This window comes from Gymnogyps californianus, chromosome 26, assembly GCF_018139145.2.
Source record: "Gymnogyps californianus isolate 813 chromosome 26, ASM1813914v2, whole genome shotgun sequence".
NCBI classification, from domain to species: Eukaryota; Metazoa; Chordata; class Aves; order Accipitriformes; family Cathartidae; genus Gymnogyps; species Gymnogyps californianus.
In genome coordinates, this window is record NC_059496.1 from 1,957,826 (window position 1) to 1,976,095 (window position 18,270).

At 59.2% G+C, this 18,270-nt stretch overlaps 1 protein-coding gene and 2 non-coding genes across 3 annotated transcripts; 1 reads left to right on the forward strand and 2 right to left on the reverse strand.

Moving 5' to 3' along the window:
• The first annotated feature begins 2,141 nt into the window (after positions 1-2,141).
• On the forward strand, positions 2,142-7,588 carry LOC127025987 (antigen WC1.1-like). The gene is made up of 6 exons (XM_050911119.1): positions 2,142-2,496; positions 2,583-2,897; positions 3,254-3,568; positions 5,239-5,376; positions 6,127-6,222; positions 7,332-7,588. The coding sequence occupies exons 1-6, from the start codon at positions 2,142-2,144 to the stop codon at positions 7,586-7,588; spliced, it is 1,476 nt and encodes a 491-aa protein (XP_050767076.1).
• A 3,138-nt stretch (positions 7,589-10,726) lies between these two features.
• Positions 10,727-10,798, reverse strand: TRNAA-CGC (transfer RNA alanine (anticodon CGC)). The gene has a single exon. It is a non-coding gene; the product is annotated as a tRNA-Ala (tRNA).
• Positions 10,799-12,990: 2,192 nt separating this feature from the next.
• Positions 12,991-13,063, reverse strand: TRNAF-GAA (transfer RNA phenylalanine (anticodon GAA)). Its single transcript has one exon. It is a non-coding gene; the product is annotated as a tRNA-Phe (tRNA).
• Between the last annotated feature and the right edge of the window lie 5,207 nt (positions 13,064-18,270).

Sequence of the window (18,270 nt, forward strand, 5' to 3'; positions counted from 1 at the left end):
CCTGCCTGCCCACGGCTCCTCACACTGCCCCATGACACGGGGGCTTTGGCAGCACATCCTGATCCTCATCTGTGCCTGCTGTTCCTTGGGAGCCGGCATGGGCCCAGGGGGGCATGCAAGTCTCCGGTCCCTCTGTCCGGCCGTTGATCTGGGTTGTGTGCATCTCTGGGCAGAGTGATGTGTCCCTGACAGAAGATCCCCCCTCAGGCAAGCATCAGAGGGGTCTGGACAGGCACCAGCCGTGATAACAGCTGCACCATTTCTGTGCTCTGAGACATCTCCCACCTAAAAAGAACCTCCCAATCCTCCAGAAACACCCCTGGGATCAGGGTGCACTTCTGGTTGCCTCAGGGTGATGGTCCTGCCTGGCCTGAAGCTCTGCAGGGGCTGAGCAGGCTGCAGCAGTCAGTATCATCTGGGCCACTTCTCCTGGACCCCAACTGCTCCCACCACTGCGGTGCTGGGGGAACCATGCCGGGCAGCACAGGGGACTTTGTGTGGGAGCAGTTTGTCTGAGCAGTACCTGTGGCTGTGAGTCTGCGACAGACACATACCCTCGAGTGCTGTGATGGTGTAGAGAAGGGGTGCAGGGGGGCCTGGATGTGTTTGTGTCACCAGCACTCCCCCAACAGCTTCCTCTGGGATGTGCCATGGGCAGTTTGGTCACAGCTTGCTTGGAGGTGATGCAGGATGTGGTCTTGTAGCTGCCAGAGGGCTCTGGGAGCTGCCAGGTGTTTTGGTTTTTTCCCAGGATTTGTCCGTCTGGTGGAAGGGAAGAGCCGTTGCTCAGGACGTGTGGAGATCCATGACGGGGACCAGTGGAAAACTGTCTGTGCTTCACACTTTGGTGCCAAAGCTGCTGACATGGTCTGCAGGGAGTTGCAGTGCGGCAGAGCCCTGCCTGTCGCTGAGGCAGCTCACTTTGGAGAAGGGGTCAGTGCCATGTGGGAAGGAGAGCTGCAGTCTGTGGGGAATGAATCCCTCCTCATCTCCTGCCTCAGAGGGTCCTCCAGGGAGCAGCCCTGCACCCACGTGAACAGCGCTGTTGTCACCTGCACACGTAAGGACTCAGGGACACGGGGGCTGTGCCAGGGGTCGGGGAACAGAGCAAGGAATGTGCTCGGCTGGGTGTGGGGACAGGAGGGATGATGGCATTGTCTGCAGCATGAAAATAGTTGAGAAGGAGAAGAAAGGCATGCTGTCCCTCTGGCCTCTCCCCCAGCTCCTGAGGGTACAAGAGCACCAATCCACCCTCTCTCCTCCTCCTCTGTCCCCAGAGTACACAGGGTTCAGGCTGGTGAACGGCAGCACAGCGTGTGCGGGGAGAGTGGAGGTCCAGGTGCTGGGGACCTGGGGGACCCTCTGTGCCTCCCGCTGGGATCTCTCGGATGCCCACGTTCTCTGTCGTCAACTCAACTGTGGGTTTGCTGAGGCCATTCCTGGAGGAGAGCATTTTGGGAGAGAGACTGGCCCTGTCTGGAGAGACTCCTTCCACTGTGACGGCACTGAAGCCCACCTGGCACAGTGCCCAGTGATCACCCTGGGGCCTCGCCATGCTCCCACGGGAACACTGCTGCTGTCATTTGCTCAGGTGAGTGCCGGAAAAATGCTGCATTAACTCCATTTGCACTTTGTGTGTGACACGGCCACCCAAAGCAGGGGTCCCATGGCAGTACCAGGCTGAAGTTCTCCCTGGACAAACCCTGGCATCCCCAGGAGCCATCTGGAGGGCTTTGCCTGCTCAGACTGACCGCTCTGCTTTGGGAGAGCTGAGCACTGAACGGAGGCAAGCATCTACTCCCAGGCAGTGCCTTAGCCCCAGCGCCACCACCAGGCCTGGGCTCCTCTGTTCTCGTACTGTGGGACGAGCCCAGGACAGGGCTGCAGGGCTCTGCTCCATCCCTCTGGCTGCAGACAACCACATCGCATCCCCGCAGAGAGCCCTGCAGAGCCTCATCCCACCAGCCAGGCAGGAGCTGCCTGGGTGCTCCCAGCAGCAGCAGACCTGGGTGTGAGCTGCAGAGAGGACCCGGGCTTTGCCCTCGCTTCTTGTCAGCAAAAGGCTCAATCATGTCCTCTTTGGTCAGAAAATCCCCCCTTGCCCTGCTCCCTGAAGGATGCCCTGCTCCCCGGTGCCACCGATGGCTGTGGTATCTCTGTTGTCCCCAGGCTCAGCCGGCTTTGCATCCCTGCGGCTGGTGGGCGGAGGGAGCCGGTGCGACGGACGAGTGGAGATCTTCCAGCATGGGATGTGGGGCAGAGTTCTGGATGACGAGTGGGACATGCAGGAGGCCAGTGTGGTGTGCCGGCAGCTGCGGTGCGGAGAGGCAGGGACAGCCTACAACCCCCCAAAGCCTGAGCGAGGGACGGGCCCCGTGGGGCTGCGAGGGGTCCGGTGCGCAGGGCACGAGGCCAACCTGGCCCTCTGCAACACCTCCCTGCCTGAGAGTGCACTGGCAGCAGGGGTTGCGGAAGACGTGGGAGTCATTTGCTGGGGTGAGCAGCACTGCATGGGCCCCCCAGGTGACGGGGTGGGTGGGCAGCCAGGCCCTGACAGCAACCGGGCTTTCTACCCACTACAGGGAGCCGGTGGGTCCGGCTGGTGAGCGGGACCGGGCGCTGTGCTGGGAGAGTGGAGCTGTACTACCAGGGCACCTGGGGGACTGTGTGTGACGATGGCTGGGACCTGTCTGATGCCGCCGTCGTTTGCCACCAGCTGGGCTGTGGAGGGGCGGTGGAGGCGGCTGGCTCTGCTCGGTTTGGGGAAGGCTCCGGCCAGATCTGGCTGGATGGCGTGAACTGCTCTGGGGCTGAAGCTGCTCTCTGGGACTGCCCTGCCGGGCCCTGGGGGCAGCACGACTGCGGGCACAAAGAGGACGCGGGAGTCATCTGCTCAGGTGTGTGCCAGGACATGTGGTGGGAGCCTGGTTCCTGGGGAGGCCAGGACACAAGGAGAGCTGGGCATGGCCAAGGCTGTTCCTGACTGCCTCTGAGCTGCTGCCCAAGCCCGTCCTGTGGACACCCATGCACGGGCACCCTCAGTCCCGCTGGGGGTCCCTGGGGAGCTCAGCAGTCCCCGAGGATTAGCGGAAGGGCAGAGGTGTCTGTCCGTCAGGGACTTCTCTCTGCCCCTGGGTGCAAGGGGGACGTGCTGGCCCTGCCCCTGCCCGCCTGAGGGCCTGGGGGGTGCAGAGGTGTCCTGGCTCCCACAGCCCCACACCAGCCTGTTCCCCCTTGGTGCCTTTCCTTGCAGAGTTCGTGGCCCTGAGGCTGGAGAACAGCGACGGCTGCTCTGGGCGCCTGCAGGTTTTCTACAACGGGACATGGGGGAGCATTTGCTCCAACTCGATGACTCTTGACACGGTGTCGCTGGCATGCCAGGAGCTGGGCTGCGGGGATGGAGGATCCCTGGAAACACGCCTGCCCTACGGCAGGGTGTCTGGCCCTGCCTGGCTGGATAACGTGCAGTGTGGGGAGAAAACCAGCTCCTTCTGGCAGTGTCCCTCCACTCCCTGGAACCCGCAGTCATGTGAAGACCTGCGAGATGAGACCCACATCACCTGCAATGGTAACTCGGAGCCACCTGGGCACCACTGTCACCCCAGCTCCTGCTCCCTGGTGGGCACGGCCAAACACAGAGAAAGAGCTTGGAAAGGCTTTTCCTTGCCATGTCAGACCCTTCTGCTGCTGGTGGCACAAACGTGACCACAGCCACCCACGTCCAGCAGCAGTTGCCACCCAGGCTGCCAGCAGCACCTGCGGGAGGCAGAGGCATCTCCAGGTGAGGTCTCAGAAGAGACCAGACAGGGTTCAGAAGAGCCTCCCCTCCATGGACACCCTCCTGCTGCTCTCTGAACCAGGGGCCTTTTGGGGCTGAGCAGTCAGGGTCCCCCCACAGTCCTGCGTCTGTCCCCTGAATGACCAGGGTTCAGCTGCTGACGTGACCAAGATGGCCCAGGGAGGCACAAGCAGAGCTCAGCCCTGCTCTCTTCTGCACCATCCCCTGAACCAGCCCCTTCACCACAGTGTTTCCTTCTTCAGGGGGACGCCCAGAAATGCCCCGACCCCGTTGGCCCCGTGCCCCAACTCCACGAGCTGCACAGGTAGGGAGCTGCTCCCCTGTGTACCCTTGTTGTCTGGCAGGGCTCTGCCTGCTGTCTCAGTGCCATGGGAAGTCTTTGCCTTCTCCAGCCAGGGAGAAGATTCGTGCAGTGGGAGGCGAGGACAGGTGCTCAGGCAGAGTGGAGGTCTGGCACCGTGGCTCTTGGGGGACGGTGTGCGACGATTCCTGGGACATGTGGGATGCTGAGGTGGCATGCAGGCAGCTGGGCTGTGGCCCCGCGGTGTCTGCCCTGCATGAGGCTGCGTTTGGGATGGGGATGGGCCCCATCTGGCTGGAGCAGGTGGAGTGCCGGGGGACAGAGCTGTCTCTGCAGGACTGCTGGGCCCGTCCTGGGGACAGCGGTGCTTGTCGGCATAAGGAAGATGCTGCCGTGCGCTGCTCAGGTGAGTGGCAGGGCTGGGACCCCTTGCTCGGGTCTTGGCAGGGAGCTGGGGAAAGCCTTACACCCACTTGGTCCTGGCTGGGCCCTGACCTCCCGAGAGCAGGAACATTCCTGTGGAGTGCAGGAGGCTGGTGTCAAGTGCGGAGCAGCCTCGGTGGATCTGGACATCCTGCGCCACTGCCTGTGGGGCCCTGCAGCCCCAGGGCTATCCCCTGGGCTGCCTGTGCCTTCCTGCCTGCCGCCCAGAGCAGAGGCGCTGGGCCCTGTCCCGGCCTCCCTTTCTAGCACTACAGGAGGGGCAATTTGGGGGGGATGTGTCAGGGGCATCTCCAGACACACACAGGTGTGTTGGGGAGGAGGCTCCCCGGGACCCGCACAACCACCCTCTCAGCCCAGCTCTCCTTTGCCTCTTCTGCAGCTACACCCAGGACGGCAGCATTCCCACCCCAAGCAGGTAACTTGTCCTCCCCCTGGGGCTGGGTATCCCCAGGGCCAGGCTGTGACCCACAGCTGGATGGAAGGGGCTCCTTGCTGGGGTGTGAAACTCCCAGGAGGAGGCACTGGGGTGGGGGGTTAGGGAGGTTGTAATTTACTCAGCAGGGTAGAAGCTTGCCCATCACTCACCCCTGGGGCACTCCACCCCTTGCTGCCTTGTGTGATGGGGATCAGGACTGATGCTGCCTCCACCTCTCCCAGGCCTGGTGCTGCCCCTTCCATGTTCTTGCCCATGCAGATCCCACTCGAGGCCGTCTGACTGGCAGCGGGAGAGTCTCAGTGCCCGTCATCATCTGCATCATCCTGGGGGCCCTTCTCTGCCTGCTCCTGGCCCTCCTGGCCGGGCAAGTGCTAAGCACCAGGACTGGGCGCAGAGGTGGGTCCTGCCACAATGGTGCCAGGGGAAGATACCTCCTGGAAGGGCTGTGGGGTGCTGCGGGATGTCAGTGAGGGGCACAGGCAGAGCTGAGGGGGTGGGACTGTGTGCTGCCACCTGTCCCAGACACCACCCCAGTGAGTGCCTGGCCGTGGGGCACCAGCAGCAAGGGGTGGAGAGAGCCCAGAGGTGGGGGGAGCTGGCCAGAGGCAAGGAGAGAAACGGGGAGAGTGGGGCTCGGGGAGATGTGAGCAGAGGGGAGATGGCCAAGGCTGGCAGTGCTCTGGGTATTGGTGGAGGGCACTCTGGGGCAATGGAGATGCTAGGAGGAGCGTGGGGCAGGAGGGTCCATTTCCATGGTGTCAGGCTCCCAGCCTGTCCCTCTGCCCAGCCCTGCCCACCCACCAGAAGGGCAGGGGCCCTGCTATAGACCCGTGGGGCAGAGAGAGGGCAGCTCCAGGTGGAGAGGAAACATGGGAGCTGCTCCAGGGTCAGACAAGGGGGCATGACCCAGGGGCCAGAAGGGCATGAGCGCTGTCTCCAAAGGATGATGTGAGGGTGATGCTGCCCCAGAGGATCTGCACAGCAATGTTGCCCTCACCGGGGATGTGGCAGCCATGCCTGGACAGTGCAGTGGGGCTGTGCTGTTGGAGCAGTGCTGGGCTGGCCCAAGGAAGAGGTTTGGGGGAGCACAGTGGGGTCCCATTGGCTCTCTGCCTGTCCCTCTGCCAGCCCTGCCTCTATCCCCAGGCTCCAGGAGAGCTCAGGAGCTCTTCCCCGAGGCCGTGTACGAGGAGATCGGTTACAGCCCAGCGTGGGAGAAGCAGGCGAGGTTTGGTCGCTCAGGTGGGTGTGGGTCCTCCCTGGAGGTACATCTGCAGGAGATGACCCTTTCCCCTGGCCCTAACCCAGAGCTGATCCCCTGAAGCCCCCCAGCCCGTGGTCCCTGCAGCACTGGCGCCATGTGGTGTGTGGGGAGAGCATCCAGGTCCTGGGCCAGGAGAGGAGCTTTCTCCCAACCACCTTTCACCGCCCAGCTGGACAGCCCCTCTCTTTCTGCCCCTGCACCCCATGTGACACCCAAGGAGGGAGGGAAGGGGCTGTCCTAGGGCACCTCTGGGAGCACCTTTGAGACAGGGTTTGTGCCAGGGGAGCAGGGTAAATTCCCAGCCCTCCTCCCCATGCAGCCCCAGCTCTGTGGGTCCCCCTTCCCCAGCAGCGCTGACCATGGGCCAGGTCAGTGGGGCTCGCTCCATAACACCCACTGTGCATCTCTCCAGGCTCTTCTTCAGAGGAGTCCCTGAGCCAGCTGCAGCCCTCCCCTGGGCTCAGCGAGGAGGAGGATGGTCTGGCATCAGCAGCAGGTAACGGAGGCAGGAAGGGCTTCGATCTCCCTGCAGACATGTGATGGACAGAGGTGTCACTGAGTGTCAGCGTCAGAGATGGGGAGGACATGGGGGTCTCCTGTGGCGCTGCCAACACCAGTGTCTCAGCCCTGTGTCCCTGCGCCTCCTCCCGTCCTCTGCTCTGCAGGACGTATCTTCTCACTGTCACCAGCTCCCCTCTCCTTTCAGATGTTCTTGTCCTGGCCGCAGGTGAGCCAGCGCATGGCTATGATGATGCCAGGGAGGTTTCTGACCCTGGGGAGGACGCTGCCCCTGAGCAGGGCGAGTGGGAAATGTCCAGGGTGCCAGAGGAGGGAGCAGGGCCCAGGGATGCACCCAGAGGTGAGAGGGAAATTTAGCACTGCTGGTTCCTGGGGTGCCATCCCTGGTGGCACCCGAGTCGCTGCTGTCCTGAGACCCCAACCTCCTGGGAAGGGGGAACCTGCCCCAGGAGTTTTCCTTGGAGGGACTGGGGGTGGGAGAAGGAGCTGAATGTGGTGAGGAGCTGGGAGGAAGATGATGTACAGACCCCATGAGGTGAACTGCAATGTCCTGCCTTGCTGCCTGCAGGGGCCAGCCTGCGCTCCCGGACAAGTGTCGGGGTCCCCAGAGCTGAAGGAGACACCTTGTCCCTGTCCCTGGCGAGCATGGGCTATGATGATGCTGAAGAGGTGTCTCTGGCACATCCCCGTGAGGACACAAAGGCTGTGACAGTGGAGCTCTGTGCACAACAGTCCCTGAGCCCCAGGCCAGGAGAGCCCATCCCTGCTGTGCAGCTGGGTGCAGCCGGGACGGAGGAGAGGTCTGTGCAGCTGGGAGAGCTGTGAGCACATGGGAACTGTCTCCCTTGACCCATGGGCAGCAGAAACCGCCTGGAGTTTCCTCTATTTGTATTCCCCTCTTTCTGCTGTGCCTCCAGATTTCTTCTTATTAAAAGTCTCTGAGGGCTTTGACCCACAGCTGGTGCTTGCCTGCCCAGGTGGCGGGTGTCTCCCTGAGGCTCACCAGGGGGAGCAGAGAAGAAGGACATGGCGGTGCGGAAGGGGCTCAGGGTCGGGGTCAGGCTGTGGGGCTGCGAGAGCCCATGGTCCCTGGGGAATAATCCTGCTGACAGAGACATTTCCATCCTGCTGGCCACAGGCACTTTCGAGTCCAAATGGCTCTCTGATAGGTCCCGTGATGCACCTCAGCGGCAGCACCCATTTCCTCACCCTTGGGTTTCCAGCTGCTCTTTCCCCCTGCCTGGGCCCCGCTGGTCCCACAGCGCAGAGGCCATGACAGAGCTGCCAGGACAGGGGAAGCCCTGGGCTTTTGTCTCACAGAAGTGAGCGCTAAGGTGGCTGCAGTGCCCTGAACACCCCAGCCAGCCCCAGGTGGGATCAAGGCCCACAGATTACCTCCCATAATGGTCAGGAGGCAGCTCTGCTCCCCACTGCCCCAGCACAGGGTGCAGAGCCATGTTCAGGGACACGTGGGGCTGGGATTCCCTCTCCTCATGCTCTGCCAGGACCCATCTCCATTGCTCCTGCTGCCTTGGGCCCTCACAGACCCCGAGCACTACTGCCACAGCCGCAGAGCTGCCTTCTTCCTGAGCAGGGGCTGTAAGGCCCCACGGCAGCCCTGGGACCCCCTCCTCCTGCTCCCCTCCAGCCCCCACCCCTGCCCTCCTGCTGCCTTGCCAGGGGTGTCAGTTTGGGTTTGTGTCGGGGCAGTACTTGTGGGCAAGTACAGGAGGGAGGGGAGCAGGGGAGATTGGGGCACCTTTCCCTCAGCGCTGTTGGAGGGCCAGAGGGATGGAGAAAGGATCCCCACGAGATGTGTGCTGTAGCCAAAAGCCGTGGTCCAGCCCCTGGCCTGAAGAAGGGCTCATCTGGGAGGATGCTCATGTGGGCACGTTTCCATGGCAGATGAGATTTTGTGTCCCTCCTCTAAAGCAGGTGCTGCTGGGAGCTGAGCCAGGGTCCCTCTCCCTTGGCCGGGGCTTTCACCTGCCCCTGCCCCGCAGAGAAGGCTCTTACGCAGGAGCCAGTCGAGGAGAAGGCTTTGACACCTGGGCAGGACCTGGCACCCAAACTGCCCTCCCTGCTCCCGCTGGTGGGTCTCCACACCCCTCTGCCTTTTCCCCAAAAGGCTCCTCTGCTGTGGGCTGGAAGGTGCATTTGCTGTCTGTGGCAGGCAGGGTTCCCTGTGGGGAGTTCCTGCAGCTCAGTACTGCTGCAAACAGCAGGATCTGGCCCTAGAGGAGAAGAGGGGAGGAAGCGGCTGTCGCCAACATCCTCTCCCACTTCAGCATTGCCCCATTCCCTGCCGGAGCTCCACCACCCCTGGGGTGACGCTGGCGGGTTCTGGGGGAAGCCCAGGCTCACACACCCCTTTGCCCCATACCCTGGAGCCTTCCTGCTGGCAGCCCCCATGGGAGAGCAGCGTTCCCAGGGCCAGACGCCCACGATGATGGGTGACATACGTGGGCACTGCAAACACAGCCTCCATCCCCTGGAAAACTCCCACTGGGGCAAGCTCCAGCCCTGCATCTCAGAGAAGTAAGGTGAAGTGAAGTAAAGAAGAAGGGGGGAGTGTTATCTTCTGAACACAGGATGGTGGGGGTCTATGGGCAGCATGGACACTGACCAGCAGAGTCAAGGTGTCCCAAGTGGGGACCAGGGCAAAGAGCCCAGTGCCTGTCCCGTGCCACCTCGCCGCCAGCTCTGCCCTCCCGTAGGTGTAATATTTCTCCCTTACTCTGGCACCTGGCAGAGGTTTGCCTCCTCCTCCTCGGGGAGATGAGCCACAGGCCTGTGTGTGCTTGAGGGGGCAGCACACCTGAGCAGAAAGTACCTGTTTCATGGCATTTTGGGACCTGAACAGTCTGGCCCTGCGGGCTGGGTCCATTCTCTGCAGCAAAGCAGGATTGTCACTGTGCCCCAGATCTGTGGTTTCTCCTGCAGCTCCCGAGGACCTACCTGAGGGGGGGTCACAGTGAGACCCCAACTCTCAGCACTGCTGCCCCGACGCTGGGCAGAGCATGCCTGTTTAAAGTCCATGGGAGAGCAACCTTATTTCTCTGAGGCTGGGCTCACTGCTCCTGGGGGCTGGGCACCCTGCAGTGAAAGTCCATGTCTCATACCCCATTTTGGTTACAGGTGTTATTGCCAAGGGAGCAGCCAAGGCACCATCTCCTGGCCCTCACTGCCTGTGCATGGCGGTGGACAGGCCTGTGCCTCCCCAATGCCATCAGCACAGGGTGGACAGAGACACCAAACACCCCAGGAGCAAGAGCTGGGCACCGGCCCTACCAGTCCCACCTCAGCAGGGCTGTGCCTGACCTCAGCAGCTCCAGGTTCCCTGAGCTGAGGCTCTGCTCAAGCCACTGGTGATGGTGGAAGGAGAAGGACCTGGAGACAGGGTCAGCGTAAGAAATGTCATTCCTCCAGCTGGGAGACCCACAGCCCCGCTCAGGCTCGTCCAGCTCAGACACCCCTACCTGCTGGCACAGAGGGGTGCTTCCCACATGGTATGGGATCTCCACCTGGAGACAGGACAATCTCAGACCCTTACCCCTGGAAAGCCACCAGGCCAGTGTGGCCTTGGTCCCAAAGGACACCTGGGCTGGACCAGCACCCTCACACCACATCTCTCACTGCAGCCAGAAAGGATTCCTAGTGTGCTGCTGACCTCTGTCCCCTGCCTGAGATCTCCCCACAGGCACGCTCTGCTGCCAAGCACTGTCCCTGGGTGGTGGGTGGGGTGGGTCTGTGGTGCAGGGCAGTGACCCGATCTCAGGTCCAGCACAGCTGCCTGCTTCTCCTCCAAGAGGGGGCTCAGCAGAGGCTGCGCACATAGCCCTCCTCACCTCACAGCCAAGCCCTGAGTGGGCAGGGCAGGCCCACAGGGTCTGGAGAGGACCAGTGCCCCAAGCTCTAACCCGCACCTGCCTGAGGCTGGGGATTCAGGGCAAAAACACCCCATGGAGATGCTGGGGATTGAACCCAGGACCTCCCTCATGCGAAGCGGGCGCTCTTCCACTGAGCTACATCCCCTTGACACTCGCCAGCAGGAGAGACCCTCTCCTCCCATAACGTGTCTATGACAAGCACAATCCTGTTGTCCCCTGGGTGCCCAGGGACCTTCTGCAGAAAACAGCACTTGAACCCTTCTGAGATGGGGGAAGTCAGGACAGCCTCTCCGCTGGGGTCTGATTTTGGCACAGTGCTGCACTGCAGAGCGCAGCCCCTTCAACGTCTCTGCAGGGCAACGGGGCAGGAGGAGGCTCTTGCTCAGGCACTTCTCCCATGCTCTGGCCCACTCCAGGGTGGGTTGATGGAGAGGAAAACAACCCTGAGCCTCCTCTGACGCCCAGGGCAACACCCCTCTGGGCCACATCTGTCCCCAACTCCACAGCAGGAGCCGTGCAACAGGGTGAGGGAAATGCCCTCCCTGAGGGGAGGTGCCCCCAGCCTCTGATGGCACCCCAGGGCATGTGGTGGAGGGGACATGGGGGCAGAAATCTTACATCCCCCTCCTCCAGGCACTGGGCCTCTCCCTGCACCCCTCTGTCCCCCACCATCCCTGGAGGTGAGGTGAAGGGCAGGCTTCCACCTCCATGGGGCTGCGCATGTGGCTTGGGCTCAGGGACCTTCCCACTCCTTCAGCACTGAGGCCTGTCCTGACAGCAAAGCAGTGCCCTGGGACAGCCCTGGCTGGGGTCTCTGTGGCAGGGTGGCTGAGCGTGTTCAGCTGTTAACTCAAAGGGCGATGGTTTGACCACACGCAGGGACGGTGTCCCCATGGTGGTACAGCTGGGGCAATTGTGTTGCCCAGTGCCATAGATTTTTCCCAGTGCCATAGATTTTTCCCTGCTGAGCCCCTGCCTGGCAGAGAGGGTTTGGGGAATCAAAACCAGACCACAGTCACCGTGAACTTCTGGAGTGGTTGAGTGGAGCTAAGGGGATGGACTGCTCCTTTCTTCTGCTTTGCACACATGGTCCTCAAAGCCATCCTCGGCAATGACTCTCCCATTCTTGCTCAAGAAAGACCTAGAAGGACTCTTTTGGAGCAACGATAATCCTGCAGGCACTACCCCTGTGGCCAAGTATTTTCAAGCTCACGCTCAAAGCTGGCAAGACAGGAACTTTGCTTGTTCAGATGGTCTCTCCCTCTCCCCTCCTCTCCCTTGCGCTCAGGCACAACAAAAGCCAAACTTCCCTGGAGGTGCATGCCTGGGGAGTTGGCTATGAGGCAGCAGAACTGCACGGGGTTAGAACATGCATGTTGCTGTGGGACTATAGTCCAGTCTGTGCCATTCCTTGGCCTGACTGGGTGACTGGGGAGAGGCTGAGACTGAAGACAGAGGGAGATGTCCTGGGTCAAAGTTGTCACTGTGTTCCTGATGGGCAAGAAGGGTTCTGTAGCAGCAAGAGGTTGCAAGAGGGGAGCCCAGCAGCTTGTTGGAGCTCATGAGCAGGTCTTTCTTCCTCTGGGCAGGGACTGATGGCTGTGAAGGGCTGCAGCTGAGCTGGACACTCCAGTCTGGTGGGTGAGCAGATTTGGGTATGGAAACTGGGGACAGCTGAGACACTTGTGCTGTGAGCCCTGGGTTTGGTGCTGAGAGATGGAGAACACAGAAGCATGTGTGATGCTCAGGAAATGCAGAGGGAGGTAAATTTGGAGAGTAAAAATGACATCCAGTGGTTGAACTGGGGCTGTTTGGAAGTCACCGTGTGAGAGTTGGTGACCTTCCATGCTAGACCCCAGGGGAGCCACAGCTGGCATTTCTGTCCCGACCTGTGCCCCTGCAGCAGCGAGGAGCCAATGCAGAGGGATGTTCATGTGGGGCCCCCAAGGGGTCCCCCTGTGCTACGTGTCTCCCTGCTGATGCCCAGAGAGGAGCACATCTGTGTTTCATCAACCATTGCAGCAGGGGGGCAAAGGGGGCCAAGAAACTCTGCTCAGGACAGCTTGTGACTGGACAACTCAGGAGCCAATGCACCACAAGGGACCATCCTCAGCATGGCTTTGTCAGCTGTCCCTGGCACATCAGAGGTCTCGCTGTGACAGACCTCTGGAGGGAGGATGCTGCCATTCAGGCCTCAGCGCCAGGGAGTGCCTCTCCCTGGGACTGGGGGCGGTGGCCTCCCCCATGGGCAGTACGCTCTGCTCTGGGAGAGCATCCTGCTGGGGCAGGATGGAAGAAGGCAGATAGGTTCTGCAAAAATCAAAGGGAGAAAATCATTGCTGAAGCCCGGGGTTGAACCAGGGACCTTTAGATCTTCAGTCTAACGCTCTCCCAGCTGAGCTACTTCAGCCCTGCCCCAGCAGCCCTTGTCCCAATTCCACCCCTGCCAGGCCACAGGCTGGCACACACGAGGAGAGCTCCTTGGGGACATTCCCAGGAAAAAGCTATGTCCAGCACCGGGCACAGTGGACCTGGCCTCTCCCTGCCTCCATGGCCAGGTGGACTCCAGGTGTAGGGTGGGTGCCAGCTTCCAGCAGGAGTGCCAAGATACGCATCAGGCCTCAATTACAAAGGTGATGGCGGTGAAGGCAAGTGGGCAGGCCAGGCACATGCAGCTGCAAAGGCTGAGGGTGGAAGAAGTGTGGGGTTGGTGGAAGACCTCTCTCATAGGGAAGAGAGGGCCCAGGGGAGGCAGAGCTTTTGCTGGTGCCTTAGGCTTTTGCTTCATTCTTGCATGAGCAAGAGTCTTTTGTCGAATGTTTGGAGATGATATTTAGGGGGAAAGAAGACTTGAAAACCTCCAAGGATTGGGACTGCACAACCTCTCAGGGCAACCTCTTCCAGTGCATAAGTGACCTCATGGTTATGACCTCATGGTCCTCATGGTCCTCATCTCCTGCCTGAACATTCTTTCAACTTTTGTCCCTTGCCTCTCATCTTCCCACCATGCACCACGATGAAGAGCCTGGCTCTATTTTCTTAATTGCCTCATAGGTACTGGAATGCTCCTACGAGGTTTCCCAAAGCCTTCTCGTCTCCATACTGAACAGTGTTCCCTCAGCCTTTCCTCAGGTGGAAAGTTCTCCAGCCCCCTGCACACCCACACACACCTGACTGTACTGGTGCCCCTTCACTGAACTTGCTCCAGCTGATCAATGTCTTTCCTGTACTGGGGGCAGGAGGCCCCCAACTCAGTGCAGTAGTGTGCGTGTGGTCTAGCGAGCACTGAATGGAGGGGGAGAATCCCTCCCCCTCATCTCCTGCCCATGCTCCTGTTCATACAGCCAGGACACTGTTGGCCACCTTGGCTGCTGGGGCTCACCGCTAACTCATGTTGCCTCAGTTGCCGAGGCAAGAAGCTCCGGTGCTGGCACAATCCACAGTGGAGTGCTCTAGCGCAGTGCACAGGGGGGTTTCCTGGACCGGGGGAACCTCAGGGGGAGCCGAGAGAGCCCCTGGGAGCCTACAGCTGGCACAACAGCAGCTGACGAGACCTGGGCGGGGCCAGGAGCAATGGCAGCCAAGTTCCCTCACATGTATAAAAGAAGCCCTTAGGGAGCGCTAGTGACCAGGAGCACCATGAACAGGGCAGGCAAACAGGGTGTGGACGTCAGCAAACGCATGGCGTGGCAGTTTGCATGAGAGTTCACACAGAAGGGCGTGCAGGAAGGGCACTGAAGCTCTGCCAGCTTGACCAGGGAGCGATGGTATCCACCCGGCAGAAAGCCATGGCCTCTCTAAACTCTGCACCCACCACGACTCACGCAGCTTCCCAGACAGAGCTCCGGTGGGAACATGCTGCCACCCAGGTATCAGGCTGCAGGGTGTGCCCTGCTCTTCTGCCAGCATTGGACGGCAGCAGTGAGCACACCTGCGGGAGGTGCGCCCAGCTAGAGGAACTACTCCGCTTAGTGACAGAGCTCCGGGAGGAGGTGAGTAGGTTGCAGAGTATCAGGGAGTGCGAGAGAGAGACAGACTACTGGAATCGCACCCTACCTTCCCTGGGACAGGCCCAACAGGCAGACAGGACGCATGAGATGGAGGATTCCCTATCCTCTCTCCGCCTGCCTGAACACAGGGACTTAAGGGGTAGGGGGCAACGGCGACAAGTTCCTGCCCAGTACAGCAGGCGCATCTCCTCTCTGACGAGACCCCACCCTCCCAGATGCCCTTGCACAATAGGTACGAGGCTCTGCAAGTGGCACCGAACAATAACAAGGACGATGGTTCATCTAGCTTGGAGGTGTCGCTGAGGTTAAGTCGGCCTACACCCTGCGTCAAAACTGCTTCCATAAAGAAAAAAAGACGGAGGTAGCAGGGCTCATTGGAACAGCTTTAAACTAGAGTTGAAGGGGGAAAGGGATAAAAGCAGGCTCCCTAGAGATAAGCCTGGGGCAGCACACCAGTGTTTGATGGAACAATGGGCTAGCGAGGTCCTTTGGTCTGCCATCTCAGTGGAGGTAGGGGATGGAGATCCATGTGGCAGTAAAGATGGAAGGGTTATGGATGTGTTAGAAACCACGGAAGCGCCTGAGAATGGTCATGTAGGAATGATGGCTTCTCCCCCCAAAAAGGGGGCGGGATTGATAGCCCAACTGAAGTGCATCTACATCAATGCAAGCAGCATGGGCAACAAACAGGAGGAGCTGGAAGCCATTGTGCAGCAGGAAAACTATGATCTAGGTGCCATCACAGAAATGCCATGGTGGGATGACTTGCACAACTGGAGTGCTGCAATGGATGGCTATGAACTCTTCAGAAGGGATAGGCAAGGAAGGAGAGGCGGTGGGGTAGCCCTGTATGTTAGGGAGTGTTTTGACTGTCTAGAGCTTGATGATGGTAATGACAGGGTTGAGTGTTTCTGGGTAAGAATCAGGGGGAAGGCCAACAAGGCAGATATCATGGTGGGAGTCTGTTGTAGACCACCCACCAGGATGAAGAGGCAGACGAAATATTCTCCAAGCAGCTGGGAGAGGTCTCACAAGCGCTAGCCCTTGTTCTTGTGGGGGAGTTCAACTTACCAGATGTCTGCTGGAATGCAGCAGAGAGGAAACAGTCTCGGTGGTTCCTGCAGTGTGTGGAAGAGAACTTCCTGACACAGCTGGTGAGGGAGCCAACTACGGAAGGCGCCCCACTGGACCTGTTGTTTGTGAACAGAGAAGGCCTTGTGGGTGATGTGATGGTTGGAGGCGTCTTGGGCATAGCGATCACAAAATGATAGAGTTTTTGATTCAAGGAGAAGTAAGGAGGGGGGTCAGCAGAACTGCTACCTGGGACTTCTGGAGGGCAGACTTTGGCCTGTTTAGGAGACTGGTTGACAGAGTCCCTTGGGAGGCAGTCCTGAAGGGCAAAGGAGTCCAGGAAGGCTGGACATTCTTCAAGAAGGAAATCTTAAAGGCACAGGAGCAGGCCATCCCCATGTGCCGAAAGACGAGCCAGCGGGGAAGAAGACTGGCCTGGCTCAACAGAGAGCTTTGGCTGGAACTCCAGGGAAAAAAAGAGAGTTTATGACCTTTGGAAGAGGGGGCAGGCCACTCAGGAGGACTACAAGGATGTCCTGAGGTTATGCAGGGAGAAAATTAGAAGGGCCAAAGCCCAACTAGAACTTAATCTGGCTACTGCCATAAAAGACATGAAAAAATGTTTCTATAAATACATTAGCAACAAAAGGAGGGCTAAGGAGAATCTCCATCCTTTATTGGATGCAGGGGGAAACAGAGTGACAAAGCATAAGGAAAAGGTTGAGGTCCTTCAAACCTTCTTTGCTTCAGTCTTTAATAGTAAGACCAGTTGTTCTCTGGGTACCCAGGCCCCTGAGCTGCAAGACAGGGAGCAGAATGAAGCCCCCGTAATCCAAGGGGAAAGGTTAGCGACCTGCTAAACCACTTAGACACACACAAGTCTATGGGGCCGGACGGGATCCACCCAAGGGTACTGAGGGAGCTGGTAAAAGTGCTCACCAAGCCACTTTCCATCATTTAGCAGCAGTCCTGGCTAACTGGTGAGGTCCCAGTTGACTGGAGGTTAGCAAATGTGATGCCCATCAACAAGAAGGACTGGAAGGAGGATCCAGGGAACTACAGGCCTCTCAGTCTGATCTCGATGCCAGGGAAGGTTATGGAGCAGATCACCTTGAGTGCCATCACACGACACGTACAGGATAACCAGGCGATCAGGCCCAGTCAGCATGGCTTTATGAAAGGCAGGTCCTGCTTGACTAACCTGATCTCCTTCTATGACAAGGTGACCCGCTTAGTGGATGAGGGAAAGGCTGTGGATGTTGTCTACCTAGACTTTAGCAAAGCCTTTGACACCGTTTCCCTCAGCATTCTCCTGGAGAAACTGGCTGCTCATGGCTTGGAAGGGTACACTCTTCGCTGCGTAACAAACTGGCTAGCTGGCCGGGCTTCAAAGAATTGTGGTGAAAGGAGTTCAATCCAGTGTTGGCGGCTGGTCACAAGAGGTGCTCCCCAGGGCTCAGTATTGGGGCCAGTTCTGTTTAATATCTTTATTAATGATGTGGATGAGCGGGTCGAGTGCACCCTCAGTAAGTTTGCAGATGACACTAAGCTGGGCGGGAGTGTTGATCTGCTTGAGGCTAGAAAGGCTCTACAGAGGGATCTGGGCAGGCTGGATCGAGGGGCCGAGGCCAATTGTATGAGGTTCCGCCAGGCTAAGTGCTGCGTCCTGCACTTGGGTCACAACAACCCCATGCAACGCTACAGGCTTGGGGAAGAGTGGCTGGAAAGCTGCCAGCAGAAAAGGACCTGGGGCTGTTGGTCGACAGCCAGCTGAAGATGAGCCAGCAGTGTGCCCAGGTGGCCAAGAAGACCAATAGCATCCTGGCTTGTATCAGAAATAGTGTGGCCAGCAGGACTAGGGAAGTGACTGTCCCCCTGTACTCGGCCCTGGTGAGGCCGCACCTCGAATACTGTGTTCAGTTTTGGGTCCTCACTACAAGAAAGACATTGAGGTGCTGGACTGTGTCCAAAGAAGGGCAATGAAGATGGTGAAGGGTCTAGAGAACAAGTCCTGTGAGGAACAGCTGAGGGAGCTGGGGTTGTCTAGTCTGGAGAAAAGGAGGCTGAGGGGAGACCTTATCGCTCTCTACAACTACCTGAAAGGAGGTTGTAGCGAGGTGGGGGTCAGTCTCTTCTCCCAAGCAGCAAGTGATAGGACAAGAGGAAATGGCCTCAAGGTGCACCAGGGGAGCTTTAGATTGGATATTAGGAAAAATTTCTTCACCGAAAGGGCTATTAAGCATTGGAACAGGCTGCCCAGGGAAGTGGTTGAGTCACCATCCCTGGAGGTATTTAAAAGACATGTAGACGTGGCATTTAGGGACCTGGTTTAGTGGTGGACTTGGTAGTGTTAGGTTTACGGTTGGACTCAATGATCTTAAGGGTCTTTTCCAACCTAAATGATTCTATGAGTCGATGATTCTATGTCTACAGCCTATAGAGAAAGAGGTGCAGGTGTGGGACACCGTCGGATAGCCTGTGGTGGAGATGCTAGAGGGATGAAGAAAGTCTCAGAAGCCCCCAACACAGATCAGCT